The 22,528-nt window shown below is 46.5% G+C and overlaps 2 protein-coding genes across 4 annotated transcripts in view; both read left to right on the forward strand.

The window, feature by feature from the left end:
- The window catches only part of LOC135399255 (endothelin-converting enzyme 1-like), a 135,130-nt gene that overhangs the window by 17,203 nt on the left and 95,399 nt on the right, over positions 1–22,528 (forward strand). For 2 of the 3 annotated variants that reach the window (XM_064631084.1, XM_064631101.1), the window contains exon 1: positions 1,654–2,118. The exons of the other annotated variant lie outside the window; for it this stretch is intronic. The gene's annotated coding sequence lies outside the window, so the exon portion shown is untranslated. Of the gene's footprint in view, positions 1–1,653; positions 2,119–22,528 lie in introns of those variants that run through there. 3 annotated transcript variants of the gene reach the window in all.
- Positions 20,064–20,651, forward strand: LOC135396525 (protein GVQW3-like). Its single transcript, XM_064627591.1, has one exon. The coding sequence runs from the start codon at positions 20,064–20,066 to the stop codon at positions 20,649–20,651; it is 588 nt and encodes a 195-aa protein (XP_064483661.1).

Raw genomic sequence — 22,528 nt, forward strand, 5'->3', positions numbered from 1 at the left:
ACCCACAACCAGCCTGTGCCCTGCTTGGTACATGAGATGGTAAGCCATTATCACATCCGTCACTATGGTTGCGGATGAGCCTCGTATGCCAGAGTTTTTAAAAGCATTGCAGTGTAGATTTTGAGTCAGTGAACACTGCTAATTCCCGCGGGGTAAAGTCAACGATGTGCTGCAGAAAGAAAAGGATGGCATAGAGCTCCGCAGCTGTTGATGAGGTTGGATGGGAAAAGCGTCGTCCTTGCACTACACCTTCGCGATCGGATGGTATGAGGATGGCATCCCTAAGCGTGAAAAGGTTTCTGCCACGGGAAGTACCGCAGTCGCCAGAGGATAGCTTACTGAAAATTTCGCCAAACGTGCTATCCTGGCGCTGTCCCGGACTGCGACAACAGATAGCGCATCCAGAAATGGTAAGTCCGCCTCGGCGTTCCGATTGGAACATGGATGTTGTGGGTTGTGTCTCCAACAACATATTTAAAAATAATGTTGTTCATGCCAGAAGTTCATGATCTGCGTAGTGAACTATAGCTAGTGCATGTGAACAACGGAACTCCCGAATGTACGAAAGAGAACAACCTGAACAGAAGAAAGAAAGCACATCTAACATCGATGTTAAGTCTATCACTATGTGGCATAGAGGTGGTACTCAGGGCCGGCGTCTACGAGGGGGGGGGGCGCAAATTTACCACTTGTCCCCGGAGGCGAAAAGTATAGACGCCGGTACCCGTGGTACTCATCATTAAGGTGGTGCGTACACGTACGTAAAACAAATTTATGAAAAGAGAGGTTAAAAATCTCCATAGTTGATTGGATGTAACAAGTGTCCACACGAAAAGTTAAAACCTTGTTTCAGTATATATATTATGTTTTAAATGAATGCGAAACCCTGGGCAAGGCCAACATGTTTGTAACAAAAATGGAAAACCTGAGAGTAGGGAAGTCTCAGTCTTTGGAAGGAAACAATACCGCACACGGAAATAACCACAGCACAAAGTAACTATCCCCTGAGTATAACTTACAGGCGAAATGTCATTCAATTGTAGTTAAAGTTACTCATTTTGGAAAGTATTTAGGTACAGGAAATTTGTTACTTTAAAAGTAATTAATTACTTCACAGCCTTGCTCACGGCGCCATGCGGCGGACAGCAGACAGCATGCTGCTGAGGCCGCTTGGCACCATACTCAGCGGCGCCGTCCCAGCAAACTCTCTACCTGTCCTATGCGCTGCTCTGTTCTGTAGACGGAAATTGGTCATTCGCTGCCAACCCGCTTGCAGCGGCGATGCTCTATAGGAGACACAGCCGTTGTTAGGCACGGTGAGGTCTGCACTGTGTCGTGTTTTAAAAGTGATACAGTTAATTCTCTCGCCAGCGAGATTGTCTAGGGCTGATAAGTGATAACTCACGCCTCGGCACGTTTCCTTCTTATATTTGCCTGCCTTGATACCGCGAGGGTACGTTGAGCAGTCATGGAATTTCTTGGGCGTATGTATTATCCCGATTTAACGTGGCTATGGTGGAATACAGCAGTGCCAATGTTCCACAAATTCTAGCCCGAGGATGTATCGTTCGAGGATTATCTGGAACGCGTCCGGGGTTCCGCTAACGTGAATCCTACGAATCCGCAGAGTATACCGGCAACCTCACCGAAATTCCTGGGTACGACTGCCTATAAAAAGCACTCAAGGAACCTGTTGATGCTCGATCTCCCCGCAAGTACGACGTGGCGAACAAACAGCAGCCCTAAGGAACCATTTTTCACCACCGAGCTCTCTTGTTGCGACTTGTACGAAGCTCGACCGCGAAATTACCACGAAGAAGGGAAAAGTATCCGCTGCAGCCTTCGCTTGTGAAAACCTGAAACTTTGGGTCTTTTCTCGACGACGAGTTCCTTCGAGCGTTTTGTCTCCGGATGTCGAGTTCGCGTTACTCAGCAGCTTGTGCTCGAACTCCAGAGAACTTGCAAGTTTGAAGACGTGTACAAAAGTGACCCTTGCCAAGGAAGTTGCTACGCATCAGTGCGAAGTGTTTCAATGTCAGCCTGGAATCGGGGGCAGAGGATATGTGTCGCCTCCGCAGCTCCCGTCAGAACTTTAGACATCGGACGGAGATTGTCAGGGTAGGTCTCATCTCTCGTTGTGGTTGTTTTTCTCACGAATCCCAGAATTATTCGATCTTGAGAGAATGTTGTAAATGCTAAAAAGATGTAACCTAAAGAGTTAGTGTGCCACCGGACATGTTCACTCTAAAACAAAGCGACCGATGAAAGCCTTTAAGGTGGTTCAGTACACTTCAGTAGCCGGCATACCACCGATAAAACTTAGGTGGAAATACATGACGATGGAATTCGAGGTAGGCAGGTGTTCCGCCTTAACACTCATGTCCGCAAGAATGCGTCGTAAATTGGGGCGTTCGGGTGCAACGAAATCATTTGACCCTGTGTTGCGCACTGTTACTGGTGATAAAGTCGCTATCGTGGCAGTCATTCATATTTGCGTGGTAAAGTGAAGTAGGTAAAGAGGCGGCGCCCCTGGTCGAACGACAGCCATAATGCTGAAGGTATAGGGAAGCAACAACGACTCTTCCAGCGGCGTAGCCAGAAAAATATTTCGGGAGGGGTTCTGTGGGGACTTTACGTGGAAGATTGGGATTCCCCTCGTTTCCCTCTCCCAAATGCACTACCACAGGTACAGTGCTGGACAAAAGTTTACGGAACGCGCGAGCGGCGTATTTTCTCTGGGCAGAGACACCCTAGCGGCGAGCGGAAGCATGCGAGTCCACTCGCTCAGAGGGATGGAAGGGTGTTGTTTCCAATGCAGCCCCCAATAGACGGATTATCTCCGATGAATAGAAGGATTAACCATTGTGTAGGGTACACCACTAGAGGGCGCTACGACCGACGCCTCACCACTGGGGGCCGCTGCTGTCGTATTCCGCGGATGACGTCATTGCTCCTTCCGGGAGCATGGTGAGAGATAGCGGGAGGCATTGGATGGCGATGGGAAATAGAGCGCCCCTTTGTGCAAGGCTGTGGTGGCGCTGCGGGCGACAGGACAGACGCTCTCGGTGGCGGCTCTCTACGGCGTTGTTATGGTTATGGTCTCGTGACCGCGATACGCGGCGTCGGCGGCGAAAGAGTTTTGGGTCCAGCGTTGTGTACGAGTCTGAGCGAGTTGATATTAATCTCACTCCGTTTATTGTTCAACTGGTGGTTGTTGTTTGAGAGCTCAATTGCTATGCTGTGAGATTGGGGTGTACGGCACGCATATACGGCATACGACAATATAAATAAATACATATAAACAAAAGGATGTGCACGATAAATTACGCCACATTATTATAGCTTCCCGTGTTGCTACACTTTGCATTATAAAGGCGCTTTCGCGAACCAGTCCGTTCACAAACAGCCGTGTGCATCCCGTCGTGTATATATTAGACTTGGATACTTTCCTTTTAATTGCCTAATAACGCTTTTGCGACTCGAGCGCGTATATTGACAGGCTCCAGACTTGCGCAATATTATTTTGGGGATGGCGCATATGCTCAGACAAGAGCGGAGGAAAGTTGTTCTCCTATTTGCTTTATGTATTTATTCACTTCAGTATAAACAATTATGCACACTACAGTGCTATATGATATATTGTAAGCACCTTATGGCTGCAGAATCCCTGGTTGGATATTTGTAAAATTTTAGTGCCTTCTTTTCTGTGGTGGTCACTGTCACTCATAGGGATTCCGTTAAGTGTTGTGGCAATTCCAATGTAAACAGTCATCTGTTATATTGGAAAGTGAGTGATTATAGTCAAAAGAGTCTCAATAAACATGATACCTTCTACAATACCATCTGTGATTCCTAAATGTCAGTATGACAAGGTATGAAGAAATGTTAATGTAGTACATGCTATCCAAAGCAAGTTCTTCCACATCCCCCCCCCCCCATCTACACACACTCAGAAAACAAAAACAAAAAAAAGCCGATCTTGGATTTGCCTCTGATAACATAATTTAACTACACAAATGCAGATACGTGCACTCAAACACATTTGCAAGGAAAGCATGACGATTATTGCAGTTGCAACGGTCATGCCAGTAAGTCATGTACATCTTGGTATTTTTGAAATTTCTCAAACATTTCCATATCTTTTATATTCAACGTGCTGGACATCTAGTGTGCAACACCTGATATCAATCGAAGATGTCCAGCACGTTGAATATAAAAGATATGGAAATGTTTGAGAAATTTCAAAAATACCAAGATGTACATGACTTACTGGCATGACCGTTGCAACTGCAATAATCGTCATGCTTTCCTTGCAAATGTGTTTGAGTACACGTATCTGCATTTGTGTAGTTAAATTATGTTATCAGAGGCAAATCCAAGATCGGCTTTTTTTTGTTTTTGTTTTCTGAGTGTGTGTAGATGGGGGGGGGATGTGGAAGAACTTGCTTTGGATAGCATGTACTACATTAACATTTCTTCATACCTTGTCATACTGACATTTAGGAATCACAGATGGTATTGTAGAAGGTATCATGTTTATTGAGACTCTTTTGACTATAATCACTCACTTTCCAATATAACAGATGACTGTTTACATTGGAATTGCCACAACACTTAACGGAATCCCTATGAGTGACAGTGACCACCACAGAAAAGAAGGCACTAAAATTTTACAAATATCCAACCAGGGATTCTGCAGCCATAAGGTGCTTACAATATATCATATAGCACTGTAGTGTGCATAATTGTTTATACTGAAGTGAATAAATACATAAAGCAAATAGGAGAACAACTTTCCTCCGCTCTTGTCTGAGCATATGCGCCATCCCCAAAATAATATTGCGCAAGTCTGGAGCCTGTCAATATACGCGCTCGAGTCGCAAAAGCGTTATTAGGCAATTAAAAGGAAAGTATCCAAGTCTAATATATACACGACGGGATGCACACGGCTGTTTGTGAACGGACTGGTTCGCGAAAGCGCCTTTATAATGCAAAGTGTAGCAACACGGGAAGCTATAATAATGTGGCGTAATTTATCGTGCACATCCTTTTGTTTATATGTATTTATTTATATTGTCGTATGCCGTATATGCGTGCCGTACACCCCAATCTCACAGCATAGCAATTGAGCTCTCAAACAACAACCACCAGTTGAACAATAAACGGAGTGAGATTAATATCAACTCGCTCAGACTCGTACACAACGCTGGACCCAAAACTCTTTCGCCGCCGACGCCGCGTATCGCGGTCACGAGACCATAACCATAACAACGCCGTAGAGAGCCGCCACCGAGAGCGTCTGTCCTGTCGCCCGCAGCGCCACCACAGCCTTGCACAAAGGGGCGCTCTATTTCCCATCGCCATCCAATGCCTCCCGCTATCTCTCACCATGCTCCCGGAAGGAGCAATGACGTCATCCGCGGAATACGACAGCAGCGGCCCCCAGTGGTGAGGCGTCGGTCGTAGCGCCCTCTAGTGGTGTACCCTACACAATGGTTAATCCTTCTATTCATCGGAGATAATCCGTCTATTGGGGGCTGCATTGGAAACAACACCCTCAAATAACAAGGCGCTAAGATGAATTGAGGTGATAACGGGCCGCAGTGCCTAGTATTTTTCTTTTCTTTTTTTATTAGGCAAAAACAGAAAAGAGCGTGTACCCTTGAACACACACACAAAGAGGCGGGGGAGGCGATAGTGTCTGAATACTTTGTCGACCCCTTTCGCAGCAATAACTGAGGACACGCGCACAGGAAAGGAAGCGTATAGTCGACGAACAACGTCCACGTCTTCACGTACCAAGGACCCCTCTGCTTCTATAAATTCGCGGAGTGCGTCCTCGCTCCTTGTAGGCGTCTGTCTTTTGCTCATCCTATTCTTCAGGATGCCCCAGACGTTTTCGATGATGTTTAAGTCCGGGCTCTGCGCAGGCCATGTCAGCTGCATTACGCTGAGGTCGTCGAGAAGGCGTCGGACAGTTTTACTACGATAGAAGGAGCTGCCATCATGCTGGTAATGGTAGCACCCATTTGGGAACGTCCCGTCCAGAGCATAGGGGAACAGCGTCCTCTCGACGACCTCAGCGTAATGCAGCTGACATGGCCTGCGCAGAGCTCGCACTTAAACATAATCGAAAACGTCTGGGGCATCCTGAAGAATAGGATGAGCAAGAGACGGACGCCTACAAGGAGCAAGGACGCACTCTGGGAATTTATAAAAGCAGAGTGATCCTTGCTACGTGAAGACGTGGACCTTGTCCATCGACTATATGCTTCCCTTCCTGTGCGCATGGCCTCAGTTATTGCTGCGAAAGGGGGGCCGACAAAGTATTGAGTCAGTATCGTCTCCCCCGCTTCTTTTTTTTTTTTTTGTGTGTGTGTGTGTTCAAGGATACACGCTCTTTTCTTCTGTTTTTGTCTAATAAAAAACAAGAAAAACTAGGCACTGCAGCCCGTTGTCACCTCAATTCATCTTAGCGCCCTGTTATCTCTCCGATAGCGGAGAGACTTCCTTTTCGCGATAGCCAATCGTGCTCGGTGCAGGAGACCGAAAACGAAACCATTTGGCGTTCGTTACACTGAAAAGCCAAGTTACCACTGCTACCACGGCGGGTCGCCACAAGCGCACTCTTCCATCCCTCTGAACGAGTGGACTCGCCCGCTTCCGCTCGTCGCTAGGGTGTCTCTGCCCAGAGAAAATAGGCCGCTCGCGCGTTCCGTAAACTTTTGTCCAGCACTGTACCATTTCGGGGAAGGGGTGATTCGTCTTTCGAGAATAGTTTGATGGCAATAGTTCCTCCGTTCATGGTGTTAGCTGAAAGTCTTTCTACCATGTTGCTCCCATGATGCCTGCAGCAATGACGTCCGGGATTTCCTCTCTTGAAATACTTGGCAAAGAGGACGAGGTTAAGAAACATGCATATGTGTGTGCACCAGTGTGTGTGCGGGTGTGTGCCATAAGCGTGAAAGGTTGATCATCGTTAAAAACGAGATTTTTGGTATCCCAATAAGCAGCCTGGGATCGATAGGTGTCTTCGATTGGAAGGTCAACCGTCTCTACTAGATTTACTCAGATAAGCTCCACATAAAACATCAAGTTCTGTCAAAGCTGTTTTCGTAGTAGAAGCGCTGTTCGGCAGTGTACCATCCTTGACGGTTCCTATAGTTGATGCCCGGGCGCGTTATCCCGTGCGTATCCTCGGCGTCTTTTGAATATTCGTTCTCGTACTTTGCAGAATATCGGAGGAAGAAGGAATAACACGTCAAAACTGCGCACGACGCTTACTATTTAATCATGAAAAGCCAAAGGGTGGACTGTCTGACAGAGTACCGACACAAAGCACCCAAGCAGCACAATGTACTGAAACTCGAGTGCAATAGGGGTGGATGGTATGTGTCTTATCAATGTTCTTTAGTCTCACGAATCTGTTCAAGGCCTTCCACCTACCCGTCCATCCCTATTGCACTCGACTTTCAGTACATTGTGCTGCTTGGGCACGAATTCTATCGCGTCAGGAAATGGATCTTGGGACTGACAACAGTCCATTTGCGCGGCCGGCACTGTGTTGAAACCTTAGCCTTCTTACGCCACTGCTCTGCCTTCAGAACTATATCGTCGAATCTGCGATAAGAATTTCTGGCGAAATGCGGATATCTGGGTGCACTGAAGGCTGGGGACAGTGGTGGTCCAAATTATCGGTGGATTAAATAAGCGAGACTGTCGGGTTGATGCCCGCCTATTGCGATGCTTAATTGCGGCAAAGCGTTATTGATCAAAGTAGTGTGCAGGTCATGTCCACTTTTTGGTAACTCGATATTCCTCGATTACGTGTATCTCTCGCAAATGTTTGGTGCCTTTTATTGCTTGCATGTAAACGGTACTGTTTTCGAACGAAACAAACCAAGGAAAGTACATTAGGTGCTGGTCTCATTACAAATCAAAATTTCAAATGTTTCTACTAGATTTGTTGGAATAATATCACGTAACGTTACGCAGCATCTAGTAACAAAAAGTGTAAAGTTTTTGGTGGATGTGGTAAGTCTAGTGGGTCATTTCTGCTCTCACCTGGTTGCCAATGTATACCTATTTATTTCTTATTTTTCTTTATTTATTTCTTATTCCTTCTTCTTTCTTTAATTCTTTTCTTTTTATTTATTTCTTATTTCTTAATTTTATTTATTTATTTATTTCCGGAATAGCAAGCCGACGTCCCGTTTGGCTGACCTATCCCCCGTTTTTGTTTTTCCTTTTCGTCTAATAAATATATCCCCCCCCCCCATTTGCCAATGCACACTTGCATATCATGATGACAGGTTGTGTTCGCCTGTTCGCTCTAAACCGACACACCCAAGAGCAGTATTCCGGCTTTAGTATGGAAAGTGCAACGACGAACAATGCTGCAACATGGCGCCGCTGCTGGTATAGTTCAAATCGCATCAGATCCGTCAGTCAATAGGCTTAGTTTAATTTTGATGGAAAAGGATATGTATTATTGACGTTTATCATTCAAACTCATTGTCAAGATGCAACGTTTGTCGCCGTTGAAGCCTGTAGACTACGTCATCACTAAATGCTGAGCGTATTTCAATGATCGCCGCGCTCCTCACTAACGTGAAAGAACACCACCAGGTTCACCAACAAAAACCTTCATCATTGATGAATGATGCATGGGGCGGCCGACTGTGCACGAAGTTAGCGTCTACTGACAGCCGCTGTCAGCTCAAATGCCCGGCGCTGTCCCTTTCGCCAAGCTAATCACCGGGCTCCAGAATTACGTGCCAGACGCCAGCTGTCCTTCTCCGTTAAGCACAGCTGCTTCCAACCTGTGGCGCTGACCTTGTCTGTGTTCGTCGGTTCCTGGAATGGGTCGGCAGTTTCTCGGTAAACACGTTGGCTGGATGAATATATCACTGCATATAGAGGGATTCTATGTGTAGAGAAACGACGCCCTCTTTGGCAGTCTACTTTGTTTCGCGGCCCACTGATTTTTCGAGCGTTGTACAAAACCGAATATACAGACTTTGCCCCACGTGCATACATTCCTATATGTCTAATTTTCAACATTTCTCAAAAGAAAAGAAAAACGGTTATGAACATATTGGCATATTTTGTGCTAGTCATATCAAACAGAGCGAGCATTCTTTTCTCTTTCACGTTTACCCTTGCGAAGTGTAGGAAAGAGCTGAAGCACTGATATCTCCTTGGTTGGTTGGCTGGTGGTCTCTCCTGTGCATTCTCAGTGACCTGACGATCCGCAATCCTCTTAAATAAAATAGTCGAAATAGGGCAGATCGGGCCGAGTTGTCAGAAGGGTAAGTTGACACACTGCCTGCTAAAAGAGAACGAAGCGGAACAGCTAGGTCAGGGGCAGTGTTGTACCCGCTACCCGAAAAAGGTAGCGCAATACCGATACGCGCTACCTGAGCAAAAAGTAACGAAATTCCGATATCGTTACACGTACCTAAAAGTAGCGGAATACCGCTACCGTTACCCGTAAAAAGTAACGCGATACTTCATGCGCTACTTTTTAGGAAAGAAACAAATAGTATCGTTGATGATGTACTTCAAACGTCTTAAAATAATAAAATAAAACAATATCTTAAAATATTTACTAAAGCCTACTCGGTATCCTGCATATCTTTTTCTCTTCCTCTAAAGCAAATAAAGCACAAAGCAAGTTTACCGATAAAAGGCTCAGCAGCTTTGTCACAAAAAGAACTCGGATTGCCCGGAACGAGAAGTTAGTAAACATACCATGGTGTGCTATTTCAAATTGGACGTTGACTTCCTTGACGCACAGATAAAGCTTTCCCACGGAGGCGCATAGTAGACATCTGAACACCACGCTACTGTTTTGTACTGTAGCAGGCAATGGCCCCTCCATTGCAGCGGACAAGAAATGGCAACTGTCAAGCACCTGAGCGTACGTGGTGCAATGTCATGTGGAATGTCATGACTCATAGCTAGCGAGGACGGCTCCAGAATGGAGTGACGTCAGTTTGCAGACAATGCACCATATCTTCAAGAAGGTTCATCCCAAAATAGGGAACACGTGGAGGACACATCCTCTTTGTAAGATAACGGCCTCTGTGCCCTCCTTTCGGCTACTTGCCCGGTCTTTCCAGAATGAGTTGTGATATCGGGCAGCTTGATCGAAGGCAGGCAGAGCGGAGGTTTGATGATTGGTCGAAGTCGAGTTGTCGGGAACCCCAGCTCGGAAAATAGCGGTAGCGCTCAAAGATTGCGCTACCGCAAATTTGTAGCGGAAGTACTTCTTTCGTTACCAGTTTAAAAAAGTAGCGCGATCTCTACTCCGCTACCGAAAAAAGTAACGGATACGGTAGCGCCGTTACTAGTAGCGGCGCTACGTACAACACTGGTCAGGGGTGCGTAAGTGGCGGCTCGCGTGGCCCCCGAACACAACATAAAAAAGAATATTCGGCGCAAGCTTCATGAACAGTCGTGGCGTTATGATTGAGCTCTGTACTCGTGCAGTTTATCTTCCGTTGGTTAGTAATAGAAAACTGTTGCCATTGACCTGTAACAGCCGATGACTCTCTAAATAAGAGACCAGCGGGGCCGGTTGATACATGACAACAATGAAGACGATGAAAGTAACACAGAGACAGACAGGGAACGTCGGACTTTCAACCTTTCATCATAATCAATCTTTAATCATGATAGAAAGTTGAAAGCTCGGCGCTCCCTGTCTGTCCTTGTGTTACTTTCGACGTCTTCGCTGATGACACTCTAAACCTGACCACGCGACTGATTTTTACTTGATTGATATGTATTACTAGTACATTCCTACCAAAATTTCTTACATGGCCGACTTGTAATATTGGTGCCCTCAGTGCCACCGGAAACGGACCGGTTCAGTCGCAGACTTGATGATTTCCCAAGTGAATTCGAGCAAAGATGCGCCATTAACATCTTACTTTTTCCCCCTGACCTGTTTGTGTATATATGTATATATATTTATGTATCTGTCTGTTATCTGTTCATAAATTACATATATGTGAGCTATCTTCCGTCAACCCCGTGTGTCAACCAGGCGAATGAACACAAAATTGACAGCCGGATAGCTGATCCAAAGAGCGCATTGGTGCACTGCTCCGCGCAAGAAATATGTAAACCGAAACCGATTAATCACTCGAAAAAATCTCTAAGTGTCGATGCGGTTTTTTTCTTGCAATATCTTTCACTGAAGGTCCCGATGCGTAAAACAGAGGTTCCGTAACCGTGTGAAGTAAAAGTTAAGATGTTTATCTAATTAGTGGGCGTATCCAAATGAGCCGCTCCCTACTCCGTTCATGGGCGATGTCCTCCCAAGGATCTTTACCAAAAAGAAATTTCTTCGATAGCGCCACCTGTTCACGAATTATTCAGCCGGGGGATTTTCGTGAAGCACCCTGTATAGGATTCACATATATCACTATGTATACAGTATATTTCTAATGTAATAATTTAACTATTCCTACTGTATATACTGTACGTTAATATGTATTACACTGTATATTTGTTTTTTTTTATCTTTTTCAAGATTGACCTACCTAACATATACATGTAGCGTATAGAGGATGCTCACAAAATAAGATAATAACTTGAGGTCCCAGACCTAGATGGGACCTCTTTCTGTACAAACTGACCCAAACTTTGTTCCCCTGAACGAGTAAATGAATAAATGAAATAAAAAAGATGCGTGCGGTTACCTTGTTCTATAAGAACAAGTATCGAGATGTATTGCGGGCATCGCCTGAAGATCGTGCGATGAGCGGCGTTACGATGCTGCGTTCTTCAGGCGATGCCAGCAACGCGCCCACCGGGCGCGTTGTGGGGCTTAACATAAGATTGCTGGAACATGCTTCCTCAACCCAACACATCACTTCAGGGCATCTTTCCCTGCATGGCAGTGAAAGCTCCTGTGTCCCATTATTTAAGCAAGCCACAGTAATCGCAAAAAGTGCTGATCAAACAGTGCGGGAAATTATTATGCCTTCCATGTTGCGTCACAGGGCAACCAATGTATAAGGGCCCCCATCCTTATCATTGACACAGCTTGAGCACGAGTACCTTGGCTCTGAAGTACATAAATGATTCCACTCCCGTTTGCCTCGTGCGGTGCTCGCCACGTGTTCATCTGCTGTGCTATTCGCTGCGACATCGACCTATAGGGGGCGGCACTGTCACCATACTAGTGTGGATAACACGCGGGCCGATGTTCGGAGTTGATGGTTCTTTTCCGTAATTTTTGTGTATATTCCCCTGAAGATCACTTGTGCCGCGATGGTACGATACTGTTCGGTTCCCCAATGCTCCACCAACTGCACTGAACGCGGAATAAACGTGTAAAAGCACACGACGCGTCCACACTGCGGTAGTTTTCTGTTCTCCGCAGCGCGCCGACACCGTTCGATCTCGGAGCGAATTGGCTGTTGATGTACATCTGAGCAGCTTTGTCTCCTTATACCTTCCGATTTTTTAATAAACGTTAGTTGTGAGTCTGCAGTCGTTTTCCGTCTTCCGTGTTCTAACCTTGGTCCCGTGTCATGCTGCAGTTATTATGCATTATGCAATGTTGCCAGCTACCCCGCTTCAGTCCTCTGGGTACCTATATTTCCTGTACAAAGGGGACACCGTTTTACACTATTTCCTTGTGCTCACCTTACCAGAAGATTGCTGCCCGCATTTTCACAGCGGCAATTTTTGTTTTAATGCGTGCCAAGACCTACGCCTTTGCTCTTGACAGACGCATCATTCCCGAAGAGCTCTTCGCCTGATTTGATTTCTTCGTTCCCACTGCACAACACGCACGGATAATTGAACCCGCAATAAGGGGATAAGTGGAGAAATCATAATCCGAGAAAACTTCAAATGAATATTTAGTAGAGTAATTGCAGCTGGCTTTGCTCGAATAACGTAAATGCAAAATGTGTGACATAGATGTATGTGTCTACTCTATGTGCATGTCCTGTTAGCATCGTTTTGGGGTGTGTGATTTAGCAGATACTGAGCAAAATCCAGTAACATAACTTATCCCTTTTTCCAATATAACACCGCATGCACAGGGTTATGGACTTAGGGTTCGTGGTTTTCGGCATTTTCCGAAAAATGCCGGAAAACACCCCCCGAATGATTTTTTTCATATTCGGAATATTCCGAAAAAATCCGAATTTCTCGTATCTTGACAGCTGCCATTCCTGGAACCGCAAAGGGAAATCCCCTTGGAATCTCCCGTTGTCGACTATTTCTCGAGCGTGGCATTACCTGATTGATGATTGATTGATTGAAAGAAAGAAAAAAAATGGGGAATGGCATTACCTTCAGGCTGTGCCCTTGTTTCGTTGTGCTTAAGCGGTTATTGGAGGATGACCTCAGCTCTGTTGTGCGGTCGGTGACCGCCTTTTTGCAGCACACGTACTTAGTGGCACACCTATCTTTAGTGAATTTACTATTCAGAACCTTTGTGGTCTGTTGTTGTCGGGTTAAAAAGAGATCACCAGTGTACGGAGTTCCCAAACGGTTTCAAAAGCTGATCGCTGATCCCCTGCCCTAGCCTTCTAGTTCATTTTTGTGTTCTTTGTATTCCTCTATCTACTCCCTTCCAGTTACGACTTGGAGTGACCCTTGTTTCCGTTCGTGAGGCACTTCAAGGCACTTCACTGTATGAGGACTTATTCTTATTTGTTCTACGAGATGAATCTCGTATGAATGATATAAAGCGCGAGTTTTTCGAACATGCTGTATGCCCTGCCCCTCAGGTGGATGTATCTCCTATTCAGTTTTGGACGGCCCGTTGCAGCACATGGCCTTTGTTATCGCAGTGCGCCTTATTAAGCATACTGGCTATTCTTGTTTCTAGCGCTAATGTTGAGCGCGTGTTCTCTAAACTGCGTGTTATTAATCGCAAGGAGCGAGCCGCTATGACAGACGACATCTATTACAACAAGAGGTAGTCTCCTTGTTTGCTGGTTTGGCACAGGCAATACAAGACATTGTTAATGAAACCATGTATCGATTCACTTCTTTTCCGTTCGTTGTTAGTTCGCGCGCAAAATAGGCTTTCCTTCATACGAAATAAATAGATGCCTGTATTCGGGCATTTATTTTTTGGGCGGAATATAGATGCCGAAAAAATCCGATTTATAGTCCCCCATATAAATGCCGATAAACACCCCCCGAATTGGGTTGAAAATAAATGCCGAAAACCACAAACCCTACTATGGTGCAGGAAAAAAAAATCTCAGGATTCAGGCCTTGGTGGCTGAACAATGGTGAGCGGGGTAGGATGAAGTGACTCGTGTAGTGGAGCAGCCATGATCGGGCTGACTGTGGTGCTAAACGAGCACACTCTTCAAAATGATGACCTAAGATGACCAGCATACGACTTATTAGCATAGTGCACGCGTTTTTCCGATTACAATGCTCAGTAGCACTGTTGACACAGTCACGTGAAGTAGGAAGAACGTGTTTTTCGAGTGGAAGCCGAAGTTCATTTCCGCATCGTAGCAAAATTTAAGCTACACCAGTTGTATGCATGTGTAGAAAAGGGGCCTGATCTGACTGTCCATCCCATTGACACACATGCATTTCCCGTTTCTTACCCTCCTGTGGCGGGCCAATAAATTGCAATACGGTCCTAAATTTCCTTTAGCAGGTACATACTGATACGTAGATGTCACTGCAATAAAAATACTAAAAAGGGGGATAAGTCGACTTATCCCCTTATTGCTTCGACGGGTTATGAGGGGAGAGTGTTGGAGGCACATCCGACGCAAACGGGATCTCCTCAGAGTTCTGTGCCACAGCCATGGCGACACCGAATCATCATATATCAACAAATTGCATGGTATAGTCGGGAGGGAGAAAGACACAACCAAGCCTTCTAGCAGTGCAGACTTGGACAGCTCTTCCGCACCTTCAGGAAGCCGAAGCACCTTGATACCCCGTAACAAGTCACAGTGCTGGAAAATGTACAAGGTCCCCAAGATGTAGCCAGCACGCTTGAGCTGGGCCCAAAGCTCAGCATCCACCTGTACCTGAAAAAACCCGAACTACTGGCGTTAATCAGAAAGGTGGCTAACGCTCTACCAGAAGACCTTAGACCATAGACCTTATGCTAACATCAGCCAGACTGGTCCCGTTGCGTAGCAGCAACTCCAAGACTTTGCGCAACGTGCACGACTTCTTCAAACTTTCAAGCTGCAACTTTGTTACTGCGGACGAAGAAGGTGGTTTTGTGATTTTGCCGAAAACCTTGTTTATGACCAAAAAACTTCCCAGGCTCTTGAGAAGAACTTCAAGATCACGGATTTGCATTATGCAAAGCAGGCCGACGCCGCTGTTGTTAAGGTTTGCCAATCGGCCAAAGCTGATAGACTTCTGAAGGTTACCAAAGGGAGATCGAGTGATTGCTTATCAGCCTTCACTGCCAAAACGCACAAGAAGGATGTTCCGCCATTTTGTCAGATGTTCTTTTCTGCACGATAGTCACTGAAAGGCATACATATGGCAGCAAAGCATTTCCAAGTTTCTTTTACGGCAGTTTCAATCTCTTCCTATTAGAGATCCCAACGTTACCCAGAATTTGGAGGCGGTTATAGAACACCTCCAAGAAGATGGCATAATGAACCTACAGTTTATCTCCATCGATGTGGTCGACCTTTTCTATTCTGTTCCCGGTCCTGCTCTTCTACAAGCTGTGCAGGAACTTATTGAAGGGAGTGATTCTGAATTCCTTCCCAAATTCAGCGGCCATGAGCATCCAGACATTCACGGAACTCCTTTCTGCTTATTTGCATGCTACAGTGGTTGAACATGAAAAAAATCACTATATACAAAAATAGGGCACGCCTATTGGTTCTAGTGTTTCTCCTCTGCGCTTTATGATATCTTCCTTGGAAAATGTGACACTTTAATCAACGAAGCTGTAGAAGGAAAACCCCAGCATCGCATTTGCCGCTATGCCGATGATTTTCTAATTCATTATGAAGGGCGGGCTTCATGGTATTATGGATGTTTTCACAAGCATAATGGAGGGGGGGGGGGCATGGCAGTTTCTAAATATCTGCCTATTTAAGTCCCAACATCACATTTGTTACAAGTATCGCCCCAGAGCAAAGAAGGGAGTTGTCCCCTTTTCTTCTGCGCATTCAAAACATGTAAAAAGAGGAGTGGCACGTGCCGCGATGCGTTCAACTGTAACTAGATCGTGTCAGCGCACCGCACAAGGGAGTTTTGAGGCCCAATTAACCGGGCTTAGAAATGCTGGGTTTCCGGAATCCTGCTTGGTGAGCCTGGCAGAGCCTTTGTTGAGGCAGCTAAAATTAGAAAATTGCAGCGCCGCCTACGAAGCGGGAGACCTGTGGTTATACCATATAGCATACACAAAATTTCCCATGACGTCAGAAAGGTGGGAGCTATAGTTTTGGAGTGGATGTGGTTTTTCCAGCTCCCCTCAAACTATACAGCCCCTCTGCTCGCGAGTAAATAACCCTAGACCGCCTCTAGGATGTGAAGTCCGTTTGTGGGGTGCAGCATAGGGTCAGTCTACTGTATTCCCTTCAACTGCGGGCAGTTTATATCTGCCAGTCTGGTCGTTGCCTTAACATTAAATTGCTGGAACATGCTTCCTCAACCCAACGCACTCCTTCAGGGCATCTTTCCCTGCGTGCCAAGGATTGCTCATGTGTCCCATTATTTAAGCAAACCGCAGTAATCGCCAAAAGTGCTGAGTGCGAGAAATTATTGAAGCCTTCCATATTGCGTCACAGGGCAACCAATGTATGAGCGCCCCCTTCTTATCTTTGACCCAGCTTGAGCATGAGTACCTTGGCTCTGATGTACATAATTGATTCCACTCCCGTTTGCCTCGTGCACATGCCACATGTTCATCTGGTGTGCTATTGGCTGTTGATGTACTCCTGAGCAGCTTTTGTTTTCTTACACCTTCCGTTTTTTCAATAAACGTTAGTTGTGAGTCTGCAGTCATTTTCCGTGTTCCATGTTCTAAAACCAGGGATAGGAACCGTAATTTTTTTCGGTTCGGGGTTAGGTTCAGGCATATTGGTTCGGTTCGGGTTCAACTAAACAGCAGCGCAAAATATCGGTTCGAACCGGTTGGAACAGGTTGACGACAGTGAATCTTGTGCAAATTGCCATGGGTCAAAAGCAAGCACATCCTTACGATTCTCAAATAACACAAATGTACTTTTGTTGTTGTCGTTGCCGACACAGCGGTGGTTCATCTCAACACTGTGTTACAGATCTGCATTTCAGGTGCAACGTTACGGTAGCATACTGTACTCTCTATGTACCCTGTTACAACTTGCTCACGGACTGGCCGTTATCTTCACAGCCCAAAATGAAAACTTGGGGTTGCTGGATGACAAAATTCGCGTACAAGGTGGTGATGGTGATGACGGAAGGTGGTAGTGATGGTGGTGGTGAAAGGGCTCTCCGTTGTCGGCCTCACAGAGGTGGGCAACGTCACGACTGACGCCTTGGGGGAATGTGCGTCCTGGGCCGACTTCTAAGGGAACTGTGCCGAAAACCCAGGAAAAGTGATGACGGAAGGAAGTCTACAACTGCCAAAAGGAAGGAACTGAAAATAAAGGAAAAAGAAGGAACTGAATGAACGCAATAGCTGCGAGGAGGAAATACCTCGCGCACTTGGGTTGCAGTTTTGTTTTCTTCAGTTTCGGTTTCGTATTTGTTTGGCAACGCCGCTCAATCCGTTGTGTAAATCGTACTTCCGATCTCTCACAACGCACATTACGTCTGAGCCGCTTCCCGAACCGGTAACCGCTTAAATTTATTTCGGTTCAGTTCCCGTTCGGTTCAACGCGAGAAAAATATTTTGGTTCGATTCGGTTCCGGTTCAGCGAAAAATACGGGTTTTTAGCGGTTTTCGGTTCGGGTTCAATTTCGGTTCCGATCCCGTGTTCTAACCTTGGTCCCGTCTCTTACTGCAGTTTGTCATTATGTTTTTTGGTTCGTCGTTTTCCGCAGCTGTGGACAACGTTCCTGATGACTTACAAATGGAACTGATTGACTTGGAGTGCGACGCACACCGATAAGAACAAGTGCGCTGAGTTCTTACGTTAGACGTCTGAAGACACGTTTGTTGTCGGAGAGAAACCTGTCCATGTTCTGTACAACATACGTCTAACGATAATAATTCGTGGCTATTCGTCGCGAGAAAGCTGTGTCAACATACGTCTGCGAGCAGGTGTTTTCTGTGATGAACCTGAATAAGTCAGCGTTACGCTCACAACTCACAATAAAAATAATAATGGTGCCATGATGTTCCACGTAAGGTTTGTCTGCCTGTAGTTCACAACTCAACTCACTAACGAACACCTCGACGCAGTCCTTAAGATTACAACTGCACAATCATTTTAGCCCGTTGTCGACGCAATAGTTGAAAACAAGAGATGCGAAGTGTCCTCGGTATACACAGCAAATCAAAAGGATTGCTGACCCCGCTGCGTAACGAAAATATATACGTTTGGAGGCCGTTTTAAGTCCTGTGTTGTGTCATCTATATCAGAAACCGGCTACCCCAAGCCCGTGGTGTACGGCCCGCGTGGTTCCTCCATGGCTCAATGCGGCCCGCGGACACGAATGAGTTCGGCACCCCTGAGCTATAGGTTGTTAAATGCGATAGCATTTATGAGCGAAGTCTGTGAGTTTTCTTGAGGTGGAGTATGTCCCATCGTAAGCCCTACACTCATTGGCTATTGCTTCGAAATGACATGTTCAAGCGCGTCTAGAAAGCCGCCGTGAGGGCTACCACAGCCAGCTCACGTGGCCTAGGATGACTGCATTCCACGCCGAGACTGGGAGGTGACCCAGGTTAGAATCCCTGCGGCGGCTGTGCTGTCTGGATGAAAGAGGAAGTGGTGTGCAGTCCCTCTTGCTCTAGCCGCGTTTTCATGAACTCGACAAAAGCGGGTCGAGTTGGTTTATCGCAGCAAATCCTCTCCCATCAGGCCGTGTCAACCAATCTTCTAGGGAGGATTCATGTGAGGAGGTGCGACAATTCAACTCGACCCGTTTCTGTCGGGTTCGTGTAACCGCGGCTTCTGGGAAGTGGGTTAGTCGCGGAGAACTACCCACCACAGAAAATACACGAGCATCCCTCAGTAGCCTCTGTACCACGGTAACCGCCAGGATGATTGGCGAAGTTACCTCACCTATGCGTCGTAGAAGTGGACTACAAGGATACCCCCACCCTGATCGTGCTCGTATACATTACAGCGGGATCCTCTAAGGCAAGATCAAGAGGTTCCTTCTAGCCAAACGCTTCAATTACTCTGCAAGCATCACAGTTCGTAGATAACTCGAAGGAACACAACATGTCCATGGTCGTCATGGGAAACTGCAATATGGACATTAAGAAGCCCTAGAACAACTGGTTCGCGGTCTTCATGAAGGAAGTCTACGATTTGCTTCTAGCCGGCTAGTGACCATAAAATTCCCACAACCCGTACGGGAAGCGTTATAGTGTTTTGTGTCTTCGTAAGGAGCATAGACAAGCCAAGTACGTATAAGCTACTTCAATTTCCACAGGCCTGTACTGTCCATCGTCGGAGAATGCTCGCGATGATCTCATAAATGCTATTGCATTTCAATGACAATCTGCACAGCGATCTCTGCCGCAATTTCTTTTTCTTGCTATTTGCTAGCGACACGAATAACAACTGACTGAACAAACTTTCGCCATCATGGAAAGCCTGGCTGCGAGTACAGAACACACAACGTGTTTCAGAGGCGAGCAAGTAAGACTTTCAATTTCTGCGAATTTAAAATTTTCCAGAACTCGTACAAGAGCTCTATAAGAGATGCGCATGTCCATAATACGAGGGGTGTTCAAGTCAAACCGGGACTTTTTGTCTCCTGAGTATACAAATGGCTCGCACTACTTCTTTTTCGTCATTTTCACACGTGACAGGCCTCCGCATTCACCACGTGGTGGTCCAAAGTTTGTGCAAAACAGAGGACACGTGCTGGACAAGATGGCCGACAACGAGATGAGCCCGCACATCGCATAGCGAATTGTCATGAAGTTTCTCGTGAATGAAGGCGTAAAGTCATCAGAAATTCACAGAAGACTTCAGGCTCAGTATGGCCACGATGCACTTAGCCGTAGCAAAGCGTTTGAGTGGTGCAAACGTTTGCGAGACGGCCGTTTATCAGTGCAGGACGATCCCGGCCGGGGCGGCTCAGAGCCCAATGTCAGAGTTCCTGAGAACATCCAACTTGTGGAGCGCCAGATCCTCAAGGACCGACGGATAACGTGTCTCGAACTGGGTCGAAAGAAGGACCTTTCTGTGGGAACGTTGAACACTATCATTCATGAACACCTCCAGTTTCGGAAAGTTAGTGCCCGTTGGGTCGCGAGGCAGCTGTCCGTCTTTGACCGGCAGAGAAGACTGGAAATCTCCCAAGAGCTAAGGTACCGTTTCGACACTGAAGGACAGCCGTTCCTTGATCGGATCATCACGTGCGATGAAACGTGGGTGCACCATTTCACTCATCCAGTGGAAGCATTCGGGCTCGCCAGCTCCCAAGAAGTTCAGAAACACCGCGTCTGCGGGTTAGGTCATGGCCACGGTTTTCTGGGACAAAGCTGGCGTTGTTCGTGTTGATTTTCTGCCCAGTGGTACCACCATCAATAGTGCAGGACTTGCAACGCAAGTTTGTCACATAACAGGTTTCCACAGGTCCCTGTCGCAACCCGACAAGTGAAGCGTCGACACGTTCCAAACGCAGCGCGAATGCGAAGCAGCCTCATCCTCTGCTGTTTGAAGTGTACGGTTGGAGACAAGACAAGACAACCCAGCTCCAGAAAATCGGAGCTTGATTCGAGTCACAAACCACGTTCTCGCGACAGAAGCCCGACGGCTTCTCATCTGTGTGTTCCAAAAGGCTTGCCAGAATCTGTGCAGTGATTTCTTGAGTGCCGATCTCATGTCTTGCACGGACATCTCGAAAGGCGTGATGTGATTTTGGAGAGCAGCTGCAAGGGGTATTGCATTAGGCATATGATTCGACCCTCTAGAACATTCTGAAAGCCACTTTACATTGCTCCTCACTCCTCACGTATTTCACAATCACTTGGCAAAGCTCGGTGAGACGGGTATGGACTGGGAGAAGGAGTTTGTGGATTAGTGTGGAACCATCTGTAGAGTGGGATAGTGTAGTGACTGTTGTGTAGTACCCATAGTGTTGTACCTGACAGTGTGGAGTATCTGTTGTACAGGACCGGGAGAAAGACGCAAACGCGGGATATGTACAGTTGGATGGTCCAACGCGTCACCCAATAAGCAAATATCCCGTACAAAATCTCTCTTATTTGTTGTGGAGATCTTAAATAGCCAGCGCTCACCACCTTTTCCTTTGTTCCTTCAGAGCAGCTATTAAAGTTATTAAACGCGGCGCTGGGTGGCGCTTTCGAGGGGACAGTTTTCGATGTCCTACAATCTTCAAACGGAACTTACACGATCCTGACCAATCAGGATCCAGAATGACAGCCTTCTCGCCCTTGATTTGTTGAAAGCGGGAAACGTCCGCCTTTGTCTCTCTTTGCATGCCGAGGTGAGGAAGAGTAGGTCTTTGTAATGGATCCACTTTGGTCTGTACACATCGTCTGCCCCTGCACCTGACTTGTTTGTAATGAGCACCGTAGCACAAAAACATGAACACAAAAGCTCCAGAAGCCATGTGGTTGCACACTATGCAGACGCAAAAGAAGTACCAGAGCACATGTTGTCAATTAGAAATAGTGTTTTTACAAATGTGGAGTTTGAAGAGTTAGGGCGTATGGCAGTGCTCAATGCCTTAACGTATTTTCTTCACACCACTAGTAATTTGGTGCACCATACACACACACACATACACAAAAAGGCAATGTCGCGAGGGTATACCGACTGACCCGACTCACCTTGTGCTTGTGCCGACTTGTGAGAGTACTCATTCCGATGGTGCAACTATTCGCGGTTGGCGCCTGCCTTTACAAACAGGTTACCAGGATCTGTGTCTATAACTACCAGGTTCTCAGGGATGTGCATAAGGCGCTGAAGCAAAATCGGCCCGGCCTCATCACCAAAGGAGTCCTCCTCCTACAGGACAATGCACGCCCGCATAGCACGCATCTCACGACACGCACCTTACAGGAACTCTACTGGGAGTTGCTGCCACATCCCCCTTACAGTCCAGACCTCGCCCCCAGCGATTTCCATCTCTTCGGGCCACTGAAGGCGTTCCTTGGGGGGCGCCACTTCAGCTGCGACGACGAGGTCAAGGATGCGGTACGACCATGGCTGCTTCGTGCCGGTAAGGATTTCTACGCTGCTGGCATCCAAACCCTCGTGAAACGCTGGGACAAGTGTATTCGTGCAGCTGGAGATTACGTTGAGAAATAAAACTAATTTCTCGCCTACAAGTTCATTTTACTTTTGCGAAAAATGAAACGTCCCGGTTTGACTTGAACACCCCTCGTATTTGTTCTTCTCGTGAGAATGTT

The sequence above is a fragment of the Ornithodoros turicata genome, chromosome 1 (genome assembly GCF_037126465.1).
Source record: "Ornithodoros turicata isolate Travis chromosome 1, ASM3712646v1, whole genome shotgun sequence".
Lineage (NCBI taxonomy): Eukaryota > Metazoa > Arthropoda > Arachnida > Ixodida > Argasidae > Ornithodoros > Ornithodoros turicata.

What these genes read in the sequence shown, in the direction of transcription:
- LOC135396525 (XM_064627591.1), top strand. Translation starts at nt 20,064, where the DNA reads ATGAAGTTTCTCGTGAATGAAGGCGTAAAGTCATCAGAAATTCACAGA.